We start from the raw sequence: 26,917 nt of genomic DNA, 5'->3' as shown, positions 1-26,917 counted from the left end.
TAGATTTACCTCTATTCTCCTTATTCTGGCAATAGTAGCTAGTATGGATCTTGAATTACATCGAATGTATGTAAAGACCGCATTCATTAATGGAGAATTAGAGGAAGAAATTTATATGAAACAACCTGCTGGTTTTATTACAAAAGGCTAAGAGCACAAGGTCTGTCGACTATTGAGGTCGATATATGGTCTTAAGCAGTCTTCGAGATAATGGTATATACGTTTTCACAATGCCATAATGGCATATAATTTTGTAATGATTAGTGAAGACAATTGTGCATATATCAAAAGATCCAAAGATCAATTTGTGATCTTATCATTATATGTTGATGATATACTAATTACCGGAAGCAGCATGGAGTTTATTAATACAGTCAAGAGTTGGTTATCTTCCAATTTTGAGATAAAATATATGGGTGAAGCTACATACATTCTTGGAGTTAAGATTTCAAGAGATTGCTCAAAGAAATCCCTATCTCTTTCACAAGAGACGTATGTGAATAAAATCCTTGAGCGATTTTGTATGTAAGACTGTAAATCAATAGATACTCCTATTGCAAAGGGCGAAGCATTGAGCGACAGAATGTGTCCTAAGACTCCACAAGAGAAGAAGCAAATGGAACAAGTTCCATATGATGGTGTTGTCGGAAGCTTGATGTACGCTATAATGTGTACGAGACCTGATATTTGTTATGCAGTTTGAATGGTAAATAGACACCAATCCAATCCAGGTCAAGCACATTGGATCGCCGTCAAAAGAATCCTGAGATATCTAAAGGGAAGTGCCGACTATGCGCCGACTTATCAAGGAAGTGATCTGCAACTTGGAGGCTATACTGATACTGACTAGGGAGGAGATTTAAAGGAAATGAAATCTACCTCTGGATATGTAATAATGGCGCCATATCTTGGAGTAGTAAAAAGCAACAGTGTGTGGCCTTATCCACAATGGAAGCCAAGTTCATGGCTCTATCAGCAGCGGCACAAGAAGCCGTTTGGCTTGGAAGATTTTTGGATCACTTAGGTGTTACTAAGAATGATGCAAATCCAGTATTGGTCTATTGTGATAGCCAAGCAGCAATAGCGTACATTAAGGATCTCAAGTACCATGGAAAGACCAAATATATAGATATCAAATATAATAATGTCAAGGACATGGTTGCACGAAAGGAAGTGAATGTGCAGTACCTATCTACGCAAATGATGATAATAGATCCCATGACGAAGCCGATTCCTAGAAAAGTTTTCCATGGTCATGTGAGATCTCTAGGACGGTGTAGAGTATAATGTACTAAATATTGTAATTTTCCCTGAAATGTTCACTATTAATGAAGTTTGTTACCATCAATGTCTATGAGTTTGTATGACGTTTATGAATGTCAATACTGAGTGCATTATATTAAAAAGGTATGTTGGACAGATGAGAGATTAGCCTACTCACACGGGTAATCGCCTCTACTTACTATGTGATGAATAGGGATGAGACAGTTTTAAGCTTGTTATCTAGGTGATAATTGAGAGCTCAAGCTTGAAGCACTGACGTCGCCTTAACATAATGTTAAGATGAGGACATATAGATTATTATGTCCGAAAGTGAAATGACCCACATATTTCACTTTACCTATCTTTAATGCCAGGTGTGAGTTTTGGTAGATGCTTATGAATAGAGTAGATTTGTGAACTCAAGTTAAACATTGAGTATGTTTGAACTATCATCTGTACGGTATTGAGAGTAAAGACATACGCTCTATGGGAAAGGAGAGAATACTGTAATATGTATTACATATTACGTATGCATAGGACGATTGATAAGAGTTGACAAAAGTTTTGATCTCAACTTTTAAGCCGTGTGAGACTCTTGAGGAAATAGTTCCTCAATTAAGTGCCATCACGACTTTTACTTATTCTAAAAATTTCTATTCAGTATTTGCTATCTTAGGATGTTGCCGATGATCATGATAATTCGATTTAACGAGGCATTTCTAGAAAAGTGAGTTGGACTGAAATGGAGAAGTTTTAAGAAATAAGAAGATTAATTTGTTTTATAATGTCACATTCTATATTTGTATTCACAGATCAACCAATTATGATTTTGAGTAAATCATAGTTGTGAATAAAATATACGAGATACTAAAAGAGATCAAGAGAGATACAAATGTGATTGATTGATCTAGGGAACTGCATACTAATTTTACTCTGGATAGTGCCTAATTTGAGCTGTTATATATTCCTAACAGATGTATTGTAACGAGCTCTCGTAATATGCTGGTCGCACGGATTATTTGCCAATATGAACTTTGCAAAGAAGAGAGTTGTGTTTAGCCCATCGTGGGTGAGTGGGAGATGAAAAGCATAATGGGTGGACCGCCCAAGATGGGCCAAACCCGGCCTATGAACCACAAAGGCCCATAATGTAGTTAATTGCCTCTTACTATAAATAGTAGACACCCTTTGGAAAAACTAATGTGATTTTTCATATGCGTAAGAACATACCCCTTCGAAAGTAACGTCTTCTCTGGTTTCCTTCGAAACGCAAGTGAGCACGAAAGACGATCGAAGATCACTCTCAAGTGCAAAGTGGCATTTAATCTGTGATAATTCCGAGTATGTTTGTTATGTGATATGCATGTTCGATCGGTGATACAAGTTAATGGTTATTGGGCACGTTTTTTGCATTGATTGAATTCGTTTCGAATATGTTTCGAGTATATTTATCGGGGATTGAGTTTTCCCTACAGAAAATTTCTCTCAAACTTTTTCATACGATCCAACTTTCTACCCATCTGCCAATTGCAATGTTGAAATTTAAGAGTCTTCTTAGTTCTTAATGAATAGATAATTGCGGGTTTCTTTATTTTTATCCATTTAGGTCGGAAATAAAATTTTCATTTCGCACGATAGACAGGTACGTAACTTCGAGACAAAACCAATCCCAGAAAGTTACGGACCGGCGCAATTCCCACAAAGCAAGTAGATCTGATAAGTGAAATCAACTCAGTACGACTTGTAGAGACTCGCTCATCTCATAAGAATGGATCTGTTACGGGATTAAAGCACAGCCGGCATGTTGATGAGTAGATTTTGAGAACTAACCGTGCACTTCTTTCAAGAGATGAGATACTTTTAGCCTGCCATAAAATCAAGAAACTTATACACCATTTTATGATACATTGGTTTGCAGTTTTTAATCTTATGCAAGTTTTGTCCTATACATTGAATTGCAACTTTACAAAATGATTAATCTCATAGTAACGTTCGGATGGTAGCTGTACTAATCGTCCCTCCCAATCTTTATGTCAAATTATTGATTGCTAGTTATCGGTGCGTGCTTTTATCACCATTTGTTTGATTTGTCCTTTAGAAATTGAGCATATTCCTTGTCACGTGCACTTAATAAGTGTTTCGTTTCGTTAGTCTGGATGAGCAATTAGGATGAAATAAAGTAAATTCATGTGACCACCGAGATGGTTGGTCTAAAATTAAGTAAATTGATCACCTGCCTTTGATGAGATCATAAGTAAGAGTGAGCAAAACAAACCGGGAACCCAAAAGCTTGGACCGATCTGATTTTTCATAACCGAATAGTCTTGGGCCATGATTTTTGGGCTTCTCCTATTTTTCATTCGGGATGGTACAAGCATTTGGGTTTAGGACCAAAAGTGACTGGACCGGTCCGAACTCTTTTTTAAGGATAAAAATTACATTGGAAATATAAAATATGAAACTATCAATAACAAAAAGTACATTATTTATCCTCGAAACAGTTTAATAAAGTCACAAATAAATTTAAAAAATTAATTAAAATGGGAGAAATGAGAATTGATGTGGCAATTTGCGTTGAAATTAGAGATGAGTGGTTACCCTACCCTCATATAGAGGTTCTCCATTTTTTGAAATTTAAAACCTACCCGTCGGAACCTGAAACCTGAAACCTACCCTGTCATATGTTTCAGGGTAGGTTTCCGGATCTAACAGGTTCTTGTTTTTTTTATTGCATTTTTAGTTAAACAAAATAAAAATTCACGCAACAATACTGAACAAGCTTGTCATTCAAGAAAAAGAATACAAAAGACTAGTTTTTCTAGCATTATGGTTCAAATAAATATAACTAAAATGAGAAGTCATTGCATGAATCGATACTAGGAGCGAGCAGTTCCATATTTCGTATAGGTTCCACCCATAATAATAGGTTCCTCATTTTTTGGAACTTGGAACCTATCCTATCGCAGGTTCGAGGGCCGGTTCCAAAGTCTACTCGGGTTCCACCTGTATTATTAATTGAACAATTACAGTGAATTATCGCATTTAATAACCACTACTTACTGCTATGATCCACTAATCACAATTTATATTTAGACACACGAAGAATATGAAACATTAACAAGTTATAAAATGAAAGTTCAGACTAGTGGTTCCAGATCATACACTCATTATCTAATACCATGAAAGACCGCAGGATCACGATAGAGCCGATCGTTCGGGCGTGTCGATCAATCGCGGCGCAGGCACCTCGGCGGCGTCGGAGCATCCCAAGCTCTGGATCCATGAAGGCTCGGGCCTTCTTCGGCCCATCTTCAGGTGCGTGTTCCGAGTTCTTGAGGTTTCGGTCTGTCCTCGCTGTCGATTTCTGCTCTAGAGGCTGAAGAAAAGATTGGAGGTGATCGGGCTCGTGCGTCGGCAGGTTTTTTGAAGGTCGACGAGCGATCCTGGGATGGTCTGAAGGAGACCGCAGGGTCTTCCTCGCAAGTCAGGCATCATGTCGGAGCGGTGTGTATCACGTAACCGGTGCTGTTATTGCGATAATATTCTTGTTATGTGCATTTTTCTGAGTCTGAATGCTCGAGGTTTTATTGTTGCTGTGCTATTCGATTCTACGATTAGTGTGCTATTCGTGCGCCGCCTTTGCCGACTGCCTTAAGGCTTAAATTGCAGTCACTCTGCGGTGGTGGTTCCCCGATCTCGTCGACTACTGCCTCGTATTATCGAAACTGCATGTGTTGCAGATAACTTTGAAACTGATGCCATTCTCTTTGAAGTAGCGCAATAAAATTGACACGGACATACCGTGCATTCTATCTTGGGGGCTATTCTTCTTCTCCCTTCTACTTACTTCCTACTTCAAGGATGAGGATGAAGTGGAAGGGAGAGGATGAGAGATCTAAAACGGGGACACTCGAGACTTACAAGATGGGTCGATGGAGGGTACGTCTGAATCACTTCTTTCCTCTTCCGCCATCGACGGATAGGGAAAAAACAGCGCCGTGGACTGACAAGATGAAGGGGCCAGTTTTTCTTGAGAGCAGACGCAGAAGAAAGTCCTGATCTCGAGGACGGACAAGCTCCGAAACCTCCGGAAGTTGTCTTTCGCTTCATTCCTGGTTGGCAAACTCTATCTCGATATCAATCTCCATCGTCATGGTGGAATAAAGCCGCTTGATTTGCGCACATGCCCGTGCGTGTCCTCTTTGAGCGGGAATCGAATACGTGATCTCATCCGTGACCTCCTTTCTTCAAGGCGTGATTTACCCTTTCCCATCAACGTCAATGTCAATGGAGTTGAAACTTGAAAAGGAGACAAAGCCCTGTACTCCTGTAGGTGGGAACTTTACCATTGTCATGATACAACGCAGCGCGCATACATAGGGCCGTTTGATTTAACTTTATAAATGAGACTTAGAAAAATACAAATATCTTTAGGTTAAAGTTCTTTGGAGAAATGCAAATAACGTTTGGTAAACAATTCTATATAAAGCTAATTTGGCCCAAGGTAGTGTTTGGTAAATTTTTTTTGCAAAAGGCTTTGGAAATTTTCTTTTTATTAAAAAAAAAAACTTACCATAGCCTTCGCTGGAGCCGGCGAAGGCTTACGGCCGCCGGCGAGCTAGATCTAGCGCCTGCGGCCCGAGGTCGGGCGACCCCCGGCAAGCTAGACCGTCGCCAAAGGCCGGGCAACCCTTGCCGAGGGTCACGCGACCTAGGCGGCCATTGCCTGGGCGGTCGCGTGACCCAGGCTGGTGGCGCTTGGGCTATCGTGAGACCTCAGACGGCCGTCGCATCCGGTATCGGCCGCCCTTGCGCAAAAGATGAACAGTAATAAGAGGGGCAAAACCGAAATAAGCCAGAATAAGTGATGATAGTTTAGGGGCAAAAAAGTCGCCCAAATGCTGAAAGCCCAAAGCTGGCATTCAGCATTCCTAATGCTGGCTTTCGACCGGAAGACCCATTCGGAATGCTGAACCAAATGGAGCCATGGTGGGTGGTAGTTTCTTTCGTTCGAGCTTCCTTCTCACAAACTTTTGATTAGAAAAAAGATGTACGTTGGGAACTCGCACATCTAATTTTTTCACTCTAGTAGAATGAGTGAGTTTAAAGAAGCATCAGATATACTGAGTTCATCCGGATGAGATTTATATAATATAAAAAAAAAAAATCACATCATTAGTCAACGGTCAGGATATTCGGCTCTCACCCGGAAGACCCGGGTCCTTCAGTTCCTCACCATCTTTTCCGTTTTTTCGGTTCTTGCCTTTTTCTTTTAAGCCGTCAAATCCTGCACTTTTAGGCGCCAATCTTCAAGGGAAATTGTGATTTATCGATTCCTAAATTTTCAAGGAACAAAAGTTATGGCGCATATCGGAGCGGTTTGCTTTTCGATATCCTCTCCTCGTGGAAGCGGGATATTAAAACTGTATAAATATTAATGGGTATGATTTACAAGTCTATACTGCGATCTGCATACAATGGGCTAATGTTTGTGACTATCTGACCTTTCCTAGTTTGTGCGACGAATGATGGTATTGCTTCGCGTGTACAGAGATTCCCCGTGACTTTATTGGTTATGTTCTTGACAGGTAGCGAGTAAAAGGCGTGTAATCTTGTGCACTGAGAGTCGGTACTGATCATACAGTAACGCTTTGCTCATCCATCGGAGCTCCGAACGGTAGATTCTGGCCGGTCATGTGGTCTCGAATTAGCAGCATCGGAGAGGGCGGCTTCCGCTGGATGAGGGATTGGAGCTGCGCCACCGCCTCCGGTGTCCGGCGTGGGCCCCCATCCGCCGTAGTCGTCCGTGACCACCAATCTCGTCGGGCCATTGTCACGGTCACCGAGTTCTCGCTTTGGCGAGTTGGATCGTGATGGCAGAAGCAAGGGCGAGGGCTGAGTTGCCATCTCCACGGACGCCGTTGTGACGCCTATCGCTGCAGCCATCATTGCTGCCAAGCACAGGACCAAAACCAACCATGAAGTCGTGCCTGGAAATGGCATCGGTGTGATTTGTTCCGCGATTTGAGTCGAGTTGGGGGAGGGTTGACCCGTCTCCATTTAAATGACGACTTAATTTATCAAAGCTCATGTCTATCACGCACCGTGAATTTAAATGATTAGCATTTGGTTATAGTTTAATAACTTTGCCATAGCCACAAAAGCGGAGAGTGCTAGGATGGAATTAGTTGGCCTCATGCTTGATGAATGATAGTGTTCATGTTTTCCGAATGAGTCGTGATTGATTTGGCTTTGCAATCTCCAGCCAAATGGGAAGCCGACCCGCAATTGCTTATTTGAAACTAATTGAAATTGGTGGGTCTTTTGAAACTTTCAATTAGCGAGGAGAGTTAGAAATAGAATTAGATAAAAAAAAAAAACCATCTACCTATCTATCAATGGAATGTTGAAATTTAAAAGTCTTCTTTAGTTCTTAATGAATGGATAATTGCGGGGTTTTTTTTTTCATTCTTTTCGGTTGGAAAGAAAATCTTCAATCCACACGATAAAGATGTACGCAACTTCAAGACAAAATCAATTCAAGAAATTACGGATCGATGCAAATCCCGCATAACAAGTAAATCTGAAAAATGAATCAACTTGATACGACCTGCAGAGACTCATTCATCCCACGAAAACGAATCTGTTGTAGAATCAAAGCAAGACTGGCGTGTTGGTGGGTAGATTTTGAGAACTAAACGTGCACTTCTTCTTTCGAGGGACGGGATACTTTAAACCTGGCATAAAATTAAGAAACTCGTACGCCATTTTATTATACATTGGTTTGCGATTTTTTAACCTTATGCAAGTTTTGTCCTACACATTGACTTGCAATTTTGCAAAATGATTTATCTCATAATAATGTGAAGAGGGTAGCTGTACTGATCGCCCCTCCCAATCTTTTATCACCTTTTGTTTGATTAGTCCTCTACAAATTGAGCATACTCCTTATCATGTGCACTTTACAAGTGTCTCTTTTCATTAGTTTGGATAAGCAATTAGGATGAAATAAAGTGAATTCATGTGACCACCGAGATGGTTGTCCTAAGAGTAAATTGATCACATATCTTTGATGAGATCATAAGTAAGAGTGAGCAAAACAGACCGGGAGCCCAAAAGCTTGGACCGACCCGATTTTTCATACCCGAATAGTCTTGGGCCATGATTTTTGGGCTTCTCCTATATTTTCATTCGGGCTGGTCCAAGCATTTGGGCCCGAGATGCTTAGGCCCAAAATCGCCTGGACCGGTCCAAACTCTTTTTTAAGGATAAAAGATACATTGGAAATATAAAACACGAAACTATGAATAACGAACTATACATTATTTATGGCCGAAACACTTTGATAAAGTCACAAATAAATTAAAAAAACTTAATTAAAATCGGAGAATGAGAATTGACGTGGCAATTTGCGTTGAATTTGAAAAAGTGGCTGAAAATATATATTAAAAGTGATTTTTAGGCCTAAAATATAGTAACTAATCCATTTGATTTTATAAAATAGAAAGATTTCGGATTAGGCCAGAATCAGCCCGGCCTGGACCGGTTTAGTTTGGTTCAAGCCTTTTCTTGTTCGATCGGGTTGGGCAAAAAAAATGTCTTGTGGCTCGACCTGGCTCACCCGATCGACCCATGCACACCCTTGTCATGAGTTTGATTCACGTCGTAAAGGAACATATGAAATGGCATGTGCTATGTTACCCAATCGGAGCGTATCTTATGTAGAAAGACTTCCCGACTGTTGGTATTTCGATGAGGCTATGGTGACGGGCCCACCAACCTCGGACTATCTAGTCACAGATGGTGGAGAGCAGTTACGACTTAAATTTGATCTGTAGTCGGTGTCTAGCATTGATCGCTGCTCGAAATCAAATTCCCGTGCATATTTCGAGGAGATAACCGGAAAAAAGCGAAAAAACGAGGCGGATCCCAGCCAAATGAGGATCACGCGACGTCACGTGCCTCCCACGTACGGCCTCCTCTGCGGTCCCCCGCGTGTACGCGTGCCACGTCCGCAGCTGACGTGGCAGTCTCTAACCGCCGAATATTTTCCCTCCCCTCTCAACGGAACCAAACTAGTTCTCCGCGCTTCGTTTCCGGCGTCACCCCGAAGAAGAAGAACGCTCTCGCGAGTTGCGTTCATGGCCTGAAGAACCCGGTTCCGATCGCTTCCGTCGCTTTCGAATCCGGACCGCCGTCTCGCCCTCCATGGAGACCTCAATCCTCACGGCGACGCAGAGATACGCAGCGGCCGGCCTCCTCGCCCTCGCTCTCCACCGCTCCCAGAAGCGCCAGGCGCGGCCTTCGGACGCCTTGGCCCCTCTCGAGGAAGAGCCGATCGGCCGGGGCGCGTCGATCGATCGCGGCGTCGGTGCCTCGGTGGCGCCGGAGCATCCCGAGCTCTGGATCCACGAAGGCTCGGGCCTTCTTCGGCCTGTCTTCAGGTGCGTGTTCCGAGTTCTTGAGGTTTCGGTCCGTCCTTGCTGTCGATTTCTGTTCTAGAGGCTGAAGAAAAGATTGGAGGTGATCGGGCTCGCGCGTCGGCAGGTTTTTGAAGGTCGACGAGGGATCTTGGGATGGTCTGAAGGAGACTGCAGGGTCTTCCTCGCAAGTCAGGCATCATGTCGGAGCGGTGTGTATCCCGTAACTGGTGCTGTTATTGCGATAATATTCTTGTTACGTGCATCTTTCTGAGTATGAATGCTCGAGGTTTTATCGTTGCTGTGCTATTTGAGTGTACTCGAGGAGGAGAAGTTTTTGGTCGTCCAGCTTCGTAGTACACTTTGCCCAAATCTGTTCTCATCGTCTTATGCCTTCAAATTACGTGTATATTGAGTTGATGTCGATCCTATTTCAGTTCCTGACATTGCTCGTAGAGGATAAGGAAGAAACTTGTCCAGAAAGGTCAGACAAGGAGCTTGCTTTGGCAAAAGCTGTTGATGCCATGGTGCTTAGTGTGGAAACTTCTCCTGATTATGAAGAGGAGGATAACAGGAGTCGTGAATATGAAAAGGAGTGTCGAGAGAAATGTTCTGATTCCCAGATGAACGTATCATCTGAGGAAGTGGCGAAGCTAGATGGAACAGCTGGGGTGGCAGGTTCGGAGATGACCTCTGAAGAAGATGTTCCGAACAAAGTTCTTGGGACATCTGAGGAATTTATAGAAGAGGGCAGGATGATCAGTCGTCAGAGAAAACTTGCAGTTCTTTATGAGCTTCTTTCAGCTTGTGTAGCAGACAGCTCCGAAGATGAGAGCAAGTCACCTGGGAGGAAGGGCTATGATGCTAGACATCGCGTTGGTTTAAGGCTACTGGCAACGTGGCTTGGAATTAGATGGTTGGAAATGGTTTGTCCCATGCGATTTTCGTTAACCTGGAGTTTCATTGAGTATGCTAGAAACTGCAACACGCGTGCCTACAGATCAAGTATTTCTGGTTTAAACAAAGTAACTTCTGCATGATGCTCTAACTGCTACCTTCTAGGAAGCTTTGGAGATGATTGTTGCTTGCTCTGTGATGTCTTCATTGAAAGTGGAAGGTGCAAAGGAAGAAGATACTGAAGTCACAGAAAACCGTTGGGCTAAGTGGAAGCGAGGAGGAATTATTGGTGCCGCTGCTTTAGGTGGAGGGGCCTTGATGGCCATCACCGGTGGTACAAAATTGATTTGTTTCGATAGAGGAAATTGTAGTTCACAGAAACAAGTTTGTATAGTAAGCGAGACTTGTTTTGAGTGACTTGTCAACTGTAGTTTTTTCACAGGGCTAGCTGCCCCAGCTATTGCAGAGGGAATGGGAGCCCTGGCTCCAACCCTAGGCAGTGTCATCCCTGCTGTTGGAGCAGGCGGTTTTGCGGCAGCAGCAACTGCTACAGGATCTGCTGCAGGTTCTGCTGCGATTGCTGCATCATTTGGAGGTATTAATTTTCTGGATTTACTATTTGTTGATGTTTCATTGACATTCTTTTTGGATTTTTAGCAAGTAATACCACAATGTAACATCAGATATAGACTTTTCCCCCTTTTCTATTTCGCGTTCAATTTAGGCTACTATACTGTCAAGCAATAGTGGCTGGACTAATACTCTTCTATGCCAAAATTGAGGATAAAAAACAAGTAGAGAGAGTATATGTCTTCAATGGAGGCACAATGCTATTAGCTTTCCTACTCTGTCATGAGATGTAATGGTGTATCTTTTGCTTTCTTTGTAACTCTGTGCTTCTTTAACCCCTCGAGTTTTTAGAAGATTCTAAGGACTCTATGCATTTCAGTTGCTGGAGCTGGCCTTACAGGAAGTAAAATGGCCAGAAGAATTGGAGGCATTGAGGAATTTGAGTTCAAAGTGATAGGCGATGATCATAACCAAGGCGTGAGTTATAGCATATTGCATTTTGCTTCACCATTTGTGTTGAAGGGGAGGTACTCGTAAAAATGGAATGGCTTGCTCTATGTAACGCCTCAAACTTATGAGCATGATCTCTCAATGTTGCATCTAAATCTTTTTCTATCAGCAATTGGCAGTTGAGATATTGGTTTCTGGACTTGCTTTCGAGAGCGAGGATTTTGTAAGGCCATGGGAAGGTTATGACAGTAACTTGGAAAGGTAGAGGAAATGACATGTCTTCCACTACCTACAAGATGCATGCTGACCTGGTGTCCGTATCTCTTATCTTCTTGTACTAGAACATGACTTGACAGCAGTTACTGATGTCATTCATTGGGTATCATGTAGATAGATGACATATTTTAGGGTGCTGACCTGTTATTTCCATTTCTACTTGATATGACGAAATGCTTGAGGTTTTGTTGTTAACTATTAGTTACAAATGTTACTAAGTTTTTGTTTGTTATAATGCACTTTGTAGGCAACTGTAGAAATTCAGTGGTAGGAGCCATGAGTAATACATAATCACTTTTGGGTTTTCAGCGTCTCTACCACTTCAACTTAGAAATATGGCCTACTTAGGGATTCTAGTTCTTAACAAAGAATTTCATGCAATGTAAGTGTTATTTTTCTTGGCCCACATGCTCAGATGATCTAAGATGAAGGGGAAAATTCTCTCTCCCACCTTGGCCACTTTGATGAAAGGACCTTTTTCCCCAAATAAATTGGGTTAACTCTCAAGAAAGAACTTAAGCTTGCTTTAGAGGGGAGGTCACTGCCTTCTAGAGTTCTTTTGCCAAACTTGTGTGAGTTGAGCTCTTAATATCACAGACACCAATTGTTAAAGGGGGGTGGAGAATAGTAAAGGAAACTGTGAGGTTGCTTGAGTCTTATTTGTGGAAGCTGAGCTGAATTCCCCTTAAACATATGTAAAGTGTGTGGTGACTTGTCTGCTTAAATTTTATAGCAGCTGCTCTGTTTTGATGTATCCAGATGGTCTGGTGATATTATTGTTATCGAAATATAGGTATGCACTGCAATGGGAGTCTAAGAATTTGATTGCTCTAAGCACTGCCATACAGGACTGGCTTACTTCAAGTAATTTCTCACAACCTTACATGCTTATGGCATCATAGCATGTGTAGTGAACACAATTTAATTTTTTAATTGACCATTGTACCTCCTCTGGCAGGACTTGCTATGGAGTTAGTTAAAGGAGGTGCAATGATGACTGTTCTGAGCACGCTTGTGGCTGCATTAGCTTTACCAGCAACTCTGGTTACTGCATCTGATATCATAGACAGTAAATGGGCCATTGCTATTGACAGGTTAAGATTGTTAATTAGTATTTTTCTTCTTTAGAAAAACTATTATTAAAATTCACACCCAGAGCTTCTGAATCATAAGACAAACATGCACAGCTTGCGACTTATTGAAGCCCTAGGGCTCCAACTGGCATGGTGTCAGTTCTGAATTTCTTGCTTTCAAGTTAGGGATTCACATGTTGGTCCCTCACATTCATTCTATGACACCGCGTAGTCTCATTAGTCACTGCCATTCTTGAGATTCTCCCTTTTCCTGGACGACTTAGGAAGCTCCTCGATATGTAACAACATTAATGGAAATTCTCTGGAGTTTTGAAAATTATAGATATTCCTCTTAACCAAATCGAGGCTATTTCTCCCAGGAGTTTAATACTTTATAGAGTGTTTAGATATTCCTGTTTACCATGCTGAGGCTAAGCTGCTATATAGTATCTAAATTTGGTGATATCGTTAATCTATCTATTAGTACTGATTATTTCATAAGATTCCTTGTTATACGGATGCAGTTTACTGAGCTATTCCAATTTTCTTCCTCTTTAGCAATGCCCTCTTTGATCCAGTTATTATCCCACGTGTTGCTTACGACTTTTCTTAAACCTTGTATCTCCAGTATTCGCTAATTAGCTAGTTAGCAATCTTACCATGTTTTTCCCATCCTTCTTTAGTTAAATAAAACTGACTGGAATTGCAGTGGTTTCTTGTCACCTTAGTGCCTTTTGTTCTCCGTTGATATCATCATAATTTGCAGATCAGATAAAGCAGGAGAACTGCTATCTGAAGTGTTACTGAAAGGATTGCAAGGCAACAGGTTGGTCAACTTGTATGCTTGATTTTGCTCAATCTTGTTGCTTTCTGCCGGTCTGCAAAATAACTCCATGGACCAAAGACTGCTCCTTTTTCGCCTTCTATGGCATTGTCTGACTGCCTCTGTAACATCATGTAGGCCCGTCACTCTCATAGGCTTCTCTTTGGGTGCCCGAGTAATTTTCAAATGTCTACAGTTTTTGGCTGAATCGAGTGAAGATAATGGTAGATATCATATGGCCCTGATTTTACGTTTCACTTGGTATTAGCTCTGTTGGTCAGGGATATGCTTATATTTGTCCTTTCCTGTCTGCAGCTAGATTTGTTGAAAGGGTGGTTCTTCTTGGAGCACCAATTTCAATCAAGGATGAAAATTGGGAGATAGCAAGAAAGGTATATTTGAGCTCTCTATTTTTCTTTCTTTCCTTCATAAATATAGTATTGTCCATTTTAGTTCTTACTATTCCCTGACGTGATTTTGCAGATGGTGGCTGGAAGGTTTGTCAATGCATATTCAACAAATGATTGGACCCTTGGTATTGCTTTCCGTGCCAGGTGCGAATTGCCTTTTTGTTTTCTCAAAAAAGGATGAACGAGTAGTTTTTTTCTACTCCCTATGCAGCGGTATGTGAGTCACCCACTTGTTCTTTTCCCTAGAAGACATGGAATATTAACGCTCAAAATGAAATTCTCTTGACTTACAGGAGAGCAGTAGACAGTCATAGACAGTTTCAGCCTGTTGTCTGAGGTTATGTTAAGGGTCATTTTGCTCTCTAGATTTTTTCCATTCCATCTACTATTAGTGATTAGAGAGTGCCTCTCTCACTTTCTTCTTTTTGATTTTATTGAGCTAAGTCATAACACGGCATTGCTAGTAAAGTAACTTGAAGCAGAACTTAGGGGAAAGAAAGGAAGAGGGATGTAAAGCAGAAACTTGGGAAAGCAAATTATAGTTAACCATGAAAAAGCTAAAAGCAAGAATTCAGACAGAATATCATTTGGGCAAAAAAGGTGAAGTGTCAATGCTGAATTCAGAAAGAATTCAGACAGAATATCATGGGTGTTTCAGCAGAAACTGCAATTATATTAATCTGAAAAATTACAGCTCCTGAATATCCAGAACTAAATGATTCAGTGGTGACTGATGTTTCTTTTTGAAAAATTTCCTCTGTAACACCACCGGTTCGAGTGTAATTAATTGTACCTTCCATTAGTCAAGGCACAAGGTGCCTCATTCAGGCTCTAAACCTACTTTTGAACTGTAAAAGGTTTTGATCCAAAATGGTAATAGGTTTATGGGATATCTAACATAGTTATTTTCCTCTTCTGCAAACAGTGTTCGTTTCTTCGGTATTGCTTCTATTTGTATCTCACTGGACTAACCGCTTCACCATCTTCAGTTTGTTCTCTCAGGGGTTAGCTGGGATTCAACCTGTTAATGTTCCTGGCGTGGAGAACGTAAGCTCTCTTTCACACTTGCTTTGCAGTAATCCTATGCTAATTTGCCCATGGTATTCATGAATATTTCGTTGTTTTGAACCTGTGATCAACGTATCTTGCAGGTCGATGTAACAGAGTTGATAAATGGTCACTCATCCTACCTTTGGACGGCAAAACAAATTTTGAAACAGCAAGAACTGGACAGTCCTTACCCCGTTTTTAGAACTGAGTAGTACGAAGATTCATGATGAAAAGAATTCTCTTACCTTAGCCTGACTTCTCTAAGCAACCTTCATTTTCTGGTTGGCTTTTCATTTCATCCTCTATCGATTTTTACCACTATTTCGAGTTTGACAACTCACCTTCCAGGACATGAATAGACAATGATCTCTTTCCTCGGTCAGGTGTCTGCAGCACATCATTCAACAACCATGCCGGCATCTTTTATGGACTATAGTGAACCTCCTCCGGTCCTTCGTAAGTTAATCTTTTTGTTTTAGCTCGGACATGCAAAGAGACCTGGGTGGAGCTATAGTTAGCATTCTGGACTTAATGCTAGGCGCCGAAGCATTCTGAATAGCAAGATGCTTTTCGGCTTAGTTGTAGATTGAACATGCAATTTGTCATGTCTTGCTATTTCCCGGCTACACCTTTTCCCTGATTATTTTGCCTAGTTTCTCATATGACACTTCCAGTTATTTATGATTGGAAAGACCGATTTGTGCTCATCAATGGCTGCTTAGCGTAAATTGCTTTGAATGGAGAAATCAATCATTTGTCCTTGAAGATGATCGAAAAAGTCATAAACCTATTGTACGGATGCTAATTCAGTCCTAAGCCTTTCAATTTTGCCAATTCAGTCATAAACCTTTTGATGATTTGTTAATTTAGTCATAAACCTTTTGACGATTTGGCAATATAATCTTTCCAGCTAAATATCTAAATAATAGGTTTAAGACTAAATTGACAAATCTTCAAAAAGTTTAGGACTATATTTGCAAATATTCCGATCACGTATTTTGGTCTACGCTGGTTTTATTTCTCATCATTAATTCGTTGGTTTTAAACATTAAATATTACAGCGATGGGTATTGATTGGTCAGCATGTGAGATTACAATCATTGTATGATGTGTGAATTATATACTGTATTGGGTCCACAGCATGAGTGAGAAGCTATGTGCCACCGTCCTCTGACCTAAGAGTGTCTGAAAAGTTTCCGCGGTAGATTCAAAGAGAAGCAATTGCAATTATTTCGAAGAAAAAGTCTGTCTCTGGAAGTAGATGGGACACCAATATGCAATAATCCAGTGATCAACAGTTTGGGAGCTGTTTTTAGCTTTCATATGCCAAGATATTCATTAGGTCCGCGATTTAACGGGTATCCTCGAGATACTTGTTAAGTATACTTAACAAGAAAATATTTGCATTGGAAATTAAAATTTTTCCCTAAATATGATGTTCGACAAATGATCACAAAACACTCGTTAATAAAACCCATTTCATTATAGCATCATTTATATTTGTTGAGAGAGAGATATCTTACTAATGAAAGGGTAGGCATTGAAATTCGGCTATATGTAGGCAAGTTTAATCCTTCGTTTGTGCAGGTGGTCTTCATACAGAGAAATTTGCATGCAGTTGATGGATATTCTTGAGTTTGAAATCTCCTTATGTTCAATCAATGTGAGGTCATCTTGAGTTGTCATTGACGTTACGCAATACATTTGAGGAGATTGCACTTAGAGAAATGCCAAATCCCGGTCCCTCGTATACATAGAAATGTTGCAGAACATGTTTAGTATAGTTGGTTCTGAAATCCTCCAAGTACGTGATCAACCTAGAAAGAAAGGCAACTGAATGTTTAATGCGCATGTGTTTCTTGGCAATCACAATCGAGATGGCAAAACATAGCTTCAGTTTTATGCTGATGATTTTCAATGTTCGAGTGATGGCAGCTTAATATATATATGATTGCGGCAGAACTGATACATACATTTTCACAAGCTTCGTACGATTAGAATACATGCTTTTCATTTATGCTATTGTTGGTGTATGTAAATTTACTGTCCAAACGCTCAAAATCAGATTCTAGTAAAGATAGGTTGAGAAGAAAGAGTAAAACCACCAGAGTCAAGTCATATCAAGTTCAATCTCGATCTGGAGTTTTAACTAACCTAACTTTAACCTAGGATGCGCATTGCTTCATCTCAACCCGAGGTGTATACGAGTTAATTTCGATCGGAGTAAGGAAATGGTACCTCGATCTACTTGTTTCAACCAAACTATATAATACACTCATTAACCTGATTTTTCTTTGAATGTGTTTTCCCTTTCGAAGCAATGTCTTTGAATTTACGCTTCTGTTTTGAGGTCAACGTTGTTTTTCATAATGTTCATTGTAAATTCCAGTGTTGCTCGCGTGTCAATATTTCCATTTTGAGTGTCAATGGGTCTTTAACTTTCTAGTTCTTTCAAGTCCCTGTGGATTTGATTCTCAGTAATTTCTTTTTTCATAGTTTGCAATTAGTTTACTTTCCAGTTAGATATTATTTACTTTAATTCTCTTTAAATTTCCTTTAATTCCGACATTATCATAGGCCTTGCAATTTACTTTTCCAGCACTTTTAAGCAGCCTTGCCATTCAGATCAATGTAGTTGTTTTCACAGGTCTCTTTGCTCTCGAGAGCTGGCATGCCTGTTTTTACAACCTCTACACTCCACCCGTCTTCGCAAAACTTGCTTAGTAGAAGTTTGATCACTTTGTGGTCAAGTTTGAACTAGAGAACAAGCTGTTGGGTCGTACTTCCGATCGCTTTTCTGTCAGATTTGCCTTAAATCAATTGAAGTCCGACACCTCTTTTTGGCTCATGTCCGATGAGACTTCTTTTGGAAGTTTTCCAGATGGCGAGGAAGAGGGCATGATTACCTAATGCTTCGAGCAATCAAGCACCCCTATACTACACCATTTCCGAAGAGCTCAATGAGGAGACTTTTCACACGGTCAATAAACAATTCTAATGATGAAGCGATGTTAAGGAACTGTGTTAGGGAACTCAATCGATTCACAGGAAGCCTTACCCAGACCGGATTGACGACACTCGTCATCCGTTTCCAAGAAATTATTAGGTAGAGTTTGTCACCTTCGAAGGGGATGGAACTCAGTCCCCTGTTGAAACTCAATGATCTAATTTAGATTGTTTAGGTGAAACTCTGACATTTTGGAAATTCTCCAACTGTAAATGCTTTTAATTGATACGTGAATTTACCTCCTAGTTCAGTCCAAGATTGGGGCAGTTTGGGCTATTATTCATACTCAATCTAAACTAGCAAGAAACAAGCGTATGATTCAACTTCTTGGGCGAGAGTTTTGTTGATATTAGGGATAATCGATTTCCAGGTGAATCGAGAGCCGGGCCACTTTGTTATTTTGTATTAAAAGTCAAATTCGTGTAGTGAAATATAAAAGTTGCATCATTTCATTGCAAAAAATATATTTTAGTCAAAGTGATTACGTTGTTTCTTCAAGTTGAAGACCAATGTTCAATTCTCGTTGGGTGCAAAAGTATTGCTTTTTATTTTCTAAATTTTATCTTCAAAACCGATTCAACTCAGAAATCATGCCGGTCTAACCCGTTCCCGAATAAAACCGACAGTTCTGGCCTTGAAACAGGAACCTCCCAAGTTGGTCCAGGCCAGTCCCATCATGCTTTCGGCTTGAACTGGATCCGGAGCTCATCCCTAATTGATACGGGTCAAGAGTGGTTTGAACTTCGAGTTAAGAAAGAAATTCGAGCACCGTGGAACTTATCGATTTTGTTTCAATAGGCAAAGTGTTAGAACTTGTTAGAACAAGATAAACTTAAAAAATGGAGCATGCTGACCTCCATTGGAACAGAGACGTGAGGAACATTTCATTTCACGCGGATTATCAAACGAAAAACTGACCCAACATTCAGCTTTGACCCCCGCCCTCCCTCCCTCCCTCTCTCTCTCTCTCTCTCTCTCAATTCGGCCGGACATCCGGAAGGACCGGAGCTAAGGACCACGAACCCGGTCCAAACGCCGGTTCGCTTCCGCTTTCTGTTAAAAATTCAACTGCTAGGGAACGGGGGACCTCGAGAAACAAACAGAGCGAACTTTTTTCACCGGAACAAAATCATCAAAGGTTCGGAGATTTGAAAAAATCAGCAGCCGGACCACACGAAGCTTTCGGCTTCCATGGAGGCCATCCGGAAACAAGCCACGAAGCTCCGAGATCAGGTCGCCAAGCAGCAGCAGGTAAACGTCCCCGGCCCTCTTCGTATCTTCTCCTCGAACCGTACGGCAGGATTCGGATCGATTCGCGTGAGTCTCCGTCTCCCGCCGCCCCCCGACGCGCGCGCTTGCCGAGTTCGCGGCCGCGCCGATCGGGCCTCCGATTCGGGTCGTTTCCTGCTCGTCGAATCTGGTTATATCGATCGATCGGATTAGCGGATGAGGGCTGCGGTGATCCCGTGTTCTGTGCGGCGATTGTGTGTTCGAAGTGATTATGAACAGTTTGGGATTTGATTGTAGCGGCGGCAGGGGAGAGATCCGTTTCCTGGTTACGATCCTAGGTGATGGGCGTTGTCTGTCTTTGGCTAATTTGTGGGTCAGCAACCATAGTGCACGGGTCGGTACAACCTCTGGATTTGGGGCGGGGTCTTGTCTCTGCGTATCGGGTGAGGCGCGGGTTGTGCATTTCTTATGGGTGCGCCTCACCTGTGATGAACTTAATGGAAGTAATGAGTGAAACAATGATCGGAGAAACATCAGACCCAGCTCTGGGATATGTCGAATATCCTAAATTCACCATCCGCTGTTAGATTTCACTTATGGAATGAGTGGCGAGGCCCATATCGATACGGCTTTGCAGATTGGTGAGATTAAGAGGAGTTTGGACATTAGGGCTCCTTACACGTGCTCCTCGCTGTGACTCTTTTCAGCATTAATCGGAGGAAACAAAATCGGAGACGAAGCGAATACAGCTCCGGGATCCAATGCGAAAAGACATTCTGCAGTAAATTTTATTTATTGATGTAGTAGGCGTGGGAACTGTGTTAAGAGGACACTGGGGAGGTGAAGGATCCACCTGCTTCAAAATTTTCAAAGCCAACTGCTGGCATTCGTGGCACTACCATGTGCCAATCGTTCAACTTCATCTGTGATTATTTGGTTAGGTTCGGATAGGGCGACACTTTTCAAGGATAGTTTCCTTCTCCAGATACGTTTTGGATGTTATGTTACATTATTCTCTGTTCTAAGAGAGTTTCTAGGAGCCATCACTGGGAATGTTTTAGCTTGTTTCCATCCCTGCAGTAGAAGTTGTTGTGTAAGATATTTGATTTTGCTTAGTGATCTTTCTAGTTAGATTTCTCAGATTGTGGTTAATTTTGTCACAGGCTGTCTTTAGGCAGTTTGCTGGTGTATACGGAGGTTCAGATAATGTTGTAGCTGATGAGACAGAACTTCAGCATCATCAGAGACTTGAGAAGCTCTACATATCAACTCGTGCCGGCAAGGTTACTCCTCTTCTCCTTGTTGATTGAAACTTATGTTGGTTATTATTTATTAACCAGCGTTAAGAATCTAAATTACCAGCATTTCCAAAGGGATATAGTTCGTGGTGTGGAAGGTTACATTGTTCATGGGTCCAAGCAAGTTGAAATAGGTGAGTGTGTGGCTAATGTTGTTCTGCTATGGCAGGGTTCTGAGTTTACCGTTGTCATTCATTAATCTTCACGTTTTTCCTTCACAGGTACCAAGTTGTCAGAAGACTGTAGGAAATATGGTGCTGAAAATACATGTACCAGTGGCACTACCTTGTCTAAAGCCGCCTTAAATTTTTCAAGAGCTCGTGCTCAAATGGAAAGAGAGCGTGGAAATCTATTGAAAACTCTTGGAACCCAGGTAAACCTAACTCCATATATGACTAGTAGATTATATGTGAGTTGTTCACTGCTTGATTTGATCGTATGAAATGAACACTAGGTGCAAACTTATTATGTGAGAAGTGTATCTTCATTTTTTACTATTTCATTTATGGTAGATTGGAAAATATCATACCAGTGAAACAACTTGCAATACCTCAAGCATACCGTATTCTGAATTCTGATCCTTTTTTTGGATAGGTATCGATTTGTTTCACTTTTCAGCCCCTATTCTCTTAAAGTTTGCCTCATCTAAAACATCACATTAAATGTATAGAAGCTGGCTTGCGCTTGCTGGGTTATCCCGCCCCGCCTTCCTCTTTATCCCCCTTTCTTGCCTTCTGCTAAACCCACGTGAGTCTTGCACCATTGAGTCCACGTGCTTGTATCTCCCTAAGTCGAATACATTGCCTTGTCACATGTTCTTACTCTTCAATATCTTTGTATGCCCCAGTAGTTGATATGCTTCAGTTGAAAGCCATTTGCCACACTATTTACAAATTTTTGACTTAAAAGTGCTTTAACTTCAATTTTTCTATGTTGCCTGGTCTACCAGTATCGTTCAGAGGGTTGGGGATTAAGATTCCCCAGCTTTTAGAAATTTTTTACGAAAACGGGGGTTTCATGTGCTGCAACTATGTCCAACGACCTTGTTGGACCTTCAGGGACCCTGACTGAATGCTGATAATTAATGGCAGTTCAATGTACAGTTTCTTGGTTTTGATTAGAATCCCTTCAAAAAGAGATGAATGTTCTTTATTTGCTGTGTAACATCATCGTATGTCCTCTATTTGGGTTATTGTATTTTGTAAGAGACGGGTTGAGTTTGCCTGCGTTGATAGGATATCCACACACCTACATGGGAGCGCACACATACACACGTGTAAATGCAAATATATACTTCTGCATATATGGTGTAGTGAATAACGGATGTATTTTCGGTTGAATTATTTGACAGTTTAAGTTGTGGAACTGATCCATAGCACCCCAATGACAAGAAACTGTATATAGGCAAAATCATACTCGATCGGCCTCTAACCTATTCTATTTAATAATGCCCCTATAGGGATGGTAGTTTCAAATTATTACTATGAATTAACTAGTGGTTTCATCAGGTGGCAGAGCCCTTAAGAGCAATGGTGATGGGTGCTCCCTTGGAGGATGCTAGGCAACTTGCCCAAAGATATGACAGAGTGCGTCAAGAAGCTGAGGCTCAGGTGACGCTATTTGAGTTTGCTCACTTTATCTATATGCAATTTAATTGTCATTGGGCCATTTTAGGAAAGTCAAAGCTCAACTCAGCTGGCATATGATAAGTCACATCTATTAATCCTGTATTCTTGTGTGGTTGATCCTGCATTGATTGCTGAAGTGCTTTTGTATCCTGGGTAAGCTGAAGCTTGAGTAATACTTGCTCATTAAATATCTTCCTGTTTCGGGCTAAAATCATTAAGGTCTTTACTTAGGCGTGGGCCTTTCTTTGGGACCTAGTGTCCATAGTTTTGTCTGCGAATGTAAAACAACTATAATTTATTTGGTGAGTATCAAAATTACTTACCAAGAAGATAAAGTAGTGCTCTTCTACATACTTTTACTGTAGTTACCTTAGTCCTTCCATCAGCTTAGGTGCTGCGAGCAGGATTGGGGCACCTCATTACATTTATATACTCTCTCTTTAGCAAAGGATATCCATAGCTCAGCTCTCTTAGAAAAACTCATGAGAAGACAACTTAAGATCTTCATACCCTGATTATTCTTCCCTTAAAATCTCTGGCATTCTGATTCATGATTCTCTCTCTCGCGCGCATGCGCAGTCGGCTTGCATGTGATCACAGTTGCTCAAAGTTCTTACTTGAGCATTCACGCCTTCATAGCTAAGCCTCAGCTAAACCTTGGAAATCTTAATGTAGCTCCGAATAAATTAAATACATGCATTAAGAAAGAGTCTAAGAAGATGGCAGCGGATATTTTGTGGATATTCCATCAAGAGAAAGGGGGCAGACTGCTCTGTGGGCCAACTATATATGGGGAGCGAACCGAAATGCCTGATAATATGTTTGAGGTCTTCCTTCACGATAGTATACTGAGAGACTCAGATCATAAAGATTCTATCTATCCAGCTCTCGGTTGTGGGGTCTGAAACATTGTCAGCGTAGTTCGAAGACATCCTTGATAATCCCTTGTAACTTTATTTGCATTCTAATTCCAGTCTTTTTGGTGTCTCTAGGATGGGTGATTTTTGAGAATTTTCACAATATTAGCATTTAATTGGAATATTTGGGGCCTGAAAGAAAAAATGCTAGAATTTCTTGCAACGGAAGATGATCATTTCTCAAGCTTGAGGTGTTATTAGTTCTTCAAGGTTGCCCTTACATACTGATATGCTCCAAGACAGGCTATCGATGTTTCTAGGCGCCAAGCTAGGGTAAGGGAATCCATGGGTAATCCTGATATTGCCATGAAACTAGAAGCTGCTGAGGCCAAGCTTCAGGAGCTGAAGACAAACATGGCAACATTAGGTAAAGAGGCTACTGCTGCAATGGCTGCTGTAGAAGGCCAACAACAGAAAATGACTCTTCAACGGCTTGTTGCTATGGTAATGCGATCCACCCTTCTTTCATTTTTTTTTCCAAATGAGGTTGGTTGTAATTATATGGTTCCTAAAGGATAATCGAAGCTATACTTTTCTTTGAATTATAGGTCGAATCAGAAAGAAGCTATCATCAAAGAGTCTTACAGATACTTGATCAACTTGAAGGCGAGGTCTGAATTTTTTTTGCATGGCTTTTCTGGCATTAACTTAAGATACACCTTCACTATCATAGTCAGTTTTTCCAGTCATTTGCTAACTGCTGGTTTTGATTGAAAATCTTCTTCCCTTTCTACAGTTGTTGTCAGATCGCCAACGAATTGAAGCATCTCCAAGTGTAGCTGCCGAAACCTCTGTTCCTCCTCCCCCGTCGTATGAGGAGATCAATGGTTCCTTTGCTTCTCAGACATATGATGAAACTGCAGATACCATTGACTATTTCTTGGGAGAGGTAGATCTTGGTGAACTTGTTTGGATGATGTATTATGCTTGATGGTTTACTTCATTATTTATGCCATATAACTATTTAGCTTCTAATCATCTTTTGTCTGAATCATCAGGTTATGCACTCATTTAGAGCAGTATCTGATGGGGAGTTAAATTTATCAGCAGGGGACTATGTGGTTGTCCGTAAGGTTGTCACTCAGTTCTCATTTTCTCTTTTATGAAGCTTCTCTTTTGGTTTACGCTGACTAATTAATGCTTGTTTTTGTCTTTTTAAGCTGACGCCACTTAGTGGGATAGTACTTAGTTTAACGTTGCTGGTTGCCGTAAATTGTAGATTGCACGTTGAGGTGATGCAAAGCTTGGAACTAGGATAAACTAGTGATACTTTGTGTGATGACAAAATGTATTAACATTGAATGGAGAAAAATATGTGTCAGTTGTTTGGTCGTCAAGATGGATGATTATATTGTCATGTGTCCTAAAAATCTGTGAAAGTGTTGGTAATTGTTAACTGACTGGTAAATAGTTTAGCTGGGACAGTGATAGTATGTTACCGACTAGCGTTAAAAGTTTATGAATGTCTTGCTGAATAACTTACTGATCTTTATTTACTAATTCGTAACTTGAATGAGTACTAGTATTAGGTTATCAATTCTTATCTGAATAACTATCTCATTTTTATTTGAGTAAGGTACCAACTGTTTTGAAATTAACAACTCATCAAATTAACGACTTTAATTTGGAAAACTTACCAACTTTCGTATTGGTATGTTACCAATTAGTATTAAAGGACCAACTCTTGACCGACTTTGATTTGAGCAACTTACAATTACTCTATCGGTTAAATTTTAGTATTAATAAGTGGCGGACAACTAATTTGCCTGTAACCTATTTTTTTTCACAGGATATTAAATTCACTAATGTGTATTGCATTCTACCAACCACAGACAAAATGTCCGTGATTATGCCAATGGAACGCTAGAGCTTTGCCATCAAGATATAAGGCAATAATATCTGAAAAACATGTCAATCAACTTGATAGTATACATAGGTGTATGATAGAAAAGGGATTTTGGTGACTGCATCCTATAGATTTAAATCACCACCACTATTACCGTGGAAACACTTCTTCCAATATATCAACACCATATTACCTACTGCATGCCGTTGCCACCACCTCCTTCACTGATCATTTATTGCAACTGGCTCCATTACATCACTAATCTCTACATATATCCTCCACTTCTCCACTGTTTTCTAAACTTTTAGTAAAGATTGATTTGTTCAGCAAGTATTTAGTTGCCTTCTCAGTCCCGATCAATTTCTTGATGACCTACGTGGCTGTGAGCTTTGAAAGTAATTTGGATAGTAATAATGACACCGATGAGTTACTGTGCTGAGTGGATTGAGAATTTTGCATCAGTTCCTTTCAGTATCTATATCGACTTCTCGTGCTCCATTTACAAAAAGAATACTCCGTTTTCTTCCTCTCATATAATCAGGGGTTTAGTTCAATTCTTTCCGATGCTAATGCAGGTGTCAAACAGTGGCTGGGCCGAGGGAGAATGCAAAGGAAAAGCCGGTTGGTTTCCACTCGATTATGTAGAGAGGAGGGAGCGTGTTCTGGCGAGCAAGATGACACATGTATTCTAAATTGTACGGGCGGAATTCTTCTCATCACGTTTGCATGTGGTATGCGAGGGTAATTGGGAAATGGATTGTCACCTGATACTGCTTTGTGTCTTGGGTGAGAGTGAGTTGTATTTTGTCCTTATTTTTGTTTCCCCTCATTGACCTCAGTAACAGATTTATAAAAAAAATAAGAATGCCGTAGTGTTTGCTCCAGTGTGGTGCTGTTTATTTGTCTCAGTGTAAGAAAAAGTTGTAGCTCATATATATATATATATATATATATATATATATATATATATATATATATATATATATATATATATTTCGTTTATTAGGATTTACGAAGCTTCAGCTCCTCTCTCATCATGCTTCAGACTTTTGGTCATGAGAACATGTTACTAGAGCCACCACGGGGAAGTCTGTTTAGGAATTGCACAGCTTGAACTGCGTTTTCGCAGGCACATAGTTGGTAGGTCAGGTCGTATTTTGTCTCGGATGCAACGATGAAGGTTGGAATGCTAATCCGAGACAAAATGGATGGGTGGTATAGATAGATTCACGATAACAATCGGAATGTGCTGACATGAGAGATGTTTTGTTATATTACAGGAAGCTTGAAGCGCCGAATAAGGCCTCCCCGATAAGCTTGATGCTCATCTCTTTTTGGTACCGTCAATTGGCTGTTAAAACACTTTAGTATATGCTGTTTTCACCATTATTATTTGCATCTGATAATAGCAGGGTTCACCCAACCAAAAACACAGAAAGAAGAAGAAGAAGAACAAACAGCCACGTTTCGCATACCCGAACTCTGGGTAACAATCTGCCATCTGCACTCAAATGTACAGCTGAGACAGTCGAACTGAAACTTACATGATTCATCGATGCCAGATCCAGACAATTTAAGAGTCAAGTTGGCTTTCATCGATGCCGGAGCAGCGTCGCGTAAAATTCTAGTCGTACGATCAGATCAAGGGAATGACCATTACAGGTGGATTAATTCGTTGTTGCATAATTTGATTTTTAACGACTTCTTGCCCGAAATTACCAACTCGATTCGGTTCGTCCTCTTCAGCAAACCAAACATA

At 40.8% G+C, this 26,917-nt stretch overlaps 2 protein-coding genes across 2 annotated transcripts; both read left to right on the top strand.

The window, feature by feature from the left end:
- Window positions 1-9,360: 9,360 nt before the first annotated feature.
- LOC115670005 (uncharacterized) lies at window positions 9,361-15,889 on the top strand. Its single transcript, XM_030591189.2, has 15 exons — window positions 9,361-9,707; window positions 9,811-9,895; window positions 10,121-10,609; window positions 10,746-10,914; window positions 11,023-11,175; window positions 11,530-11,627; window positions 11,770-11,861; window positions 12,670-12,740; window positions 12,835-12,970; window positions 13,716-13,775; window positions 13,911-13,996; window positions 14,088-14,164; window positions 14,256-14,326; window positions 15,172-15,229; window positions 15,334-15,889. Exons 1-15 carry the CDS (start codon window positions 9,472-9,474, stop codon window positions 15,442-15,444), a joined length of 1,992 nt encoding a protein of 663 aa, XP_030447049.2. The 5' UTR covers window positions 9,361-9,471; the 3' UTR covers window positions 15,445-15,889.
- A 3,360-nt stretch (window positions 15,890-19,249) lies between these two features.
- LOC115669927 (SH3 domain-containing protein 2-like) lies at window positions 19,250-26,042 on the top strand. Its single transcript, XM_030591111.2, has 10 exons — window positions 19,250-19,490; window positions 20,633-20,752; window positions 20,832-20,901; window positions 20,989-21,140; window positions 22,276-22,377; window positions 23,556-23,756; window positions 23,861-23,923; window positions 24,049-24,201; window positions 24,311-24,385; window positions 25,734-26,042. The coding sequence occupies exons 1-10, from the start codon at window positions 19,431-19,433 to the stop codon at window positions 25,848-25,850; spliced, it is 1,113 nt and encodes a 370-aa protein (XP_030446971.1). The 5' UTR covers window positions 19,250-19,430; the 3' UTR covers window positions 25,851-26,042.
- The last annotated feature ends 875 nt before the right edge of the window (window positions 26,043-26,917 follow it).

The sequence above is a fragment of the Syzygium oleosum genome, unplaced genomic scaffold, assembly GCF_021117445.2.
Source record: "Syzygium oleosum isolate NSW1041296 unplaced genomic scaffold, Sole_v2.1 Sole_v2.22, whole genome shotgun sequence".
NCBI lineage: Eukaryota > Viridiplantae > Streptophyta > Magnoliopsida > Myrtales > Myrtaceae > Syzygium > Syzygium oleosum.
The sequence above is the reverse complement of the archived record's forward strand: the minus strand, read 5'-3'. Positions and strand labels throughout refer to the sequence as shown.

Bases quoted from the DNA above. Each gene is read 5' to 3' on its own strand.
- LOC115670005 (XM_030591189.2), top strand. From the start codon at position 9,472: ATGGAGACCTCAATCCTCACGGCGACGCAGAGATACGCAGCGGCCGGC. The intron at 9,896-10,120 runs GTGTGTATCCCG...ATCCTATTTCAG, and splicing joins TCAGGCATCATGTCGGAGCG to TTCCTGACATTGCTCGTAGA. The intron at 11,628-11,769 runs GTGAGTTATAGC...TTTTTCTATCAG, and splicing joins GCGATGATCATAACCAAGGC to CAATTGGCAGTTGAGATATT.
- LOC115669927 (XM_030591111.2), top strand. From the start codon at position 19,431: ATGGAGGCCATCCGGAAACAAGCCACGAAGCTCCGAGATCAGGTCGCC. The intron at 21,141-22,275 runs GTAAACCTAACT...TGGTTTCATCAG, and splicing joins TGAAAACTCTTGGAACCCAG to GTGGCAGAGCCCTTAAGAGC. The intron at 24,202-24,310 runs GTAGATCTTGGT...CTGAATCATCAG, and splicing joins TTGACTATTTCTTGGGAGAG to GTTATGCACTCATTTAGAGC.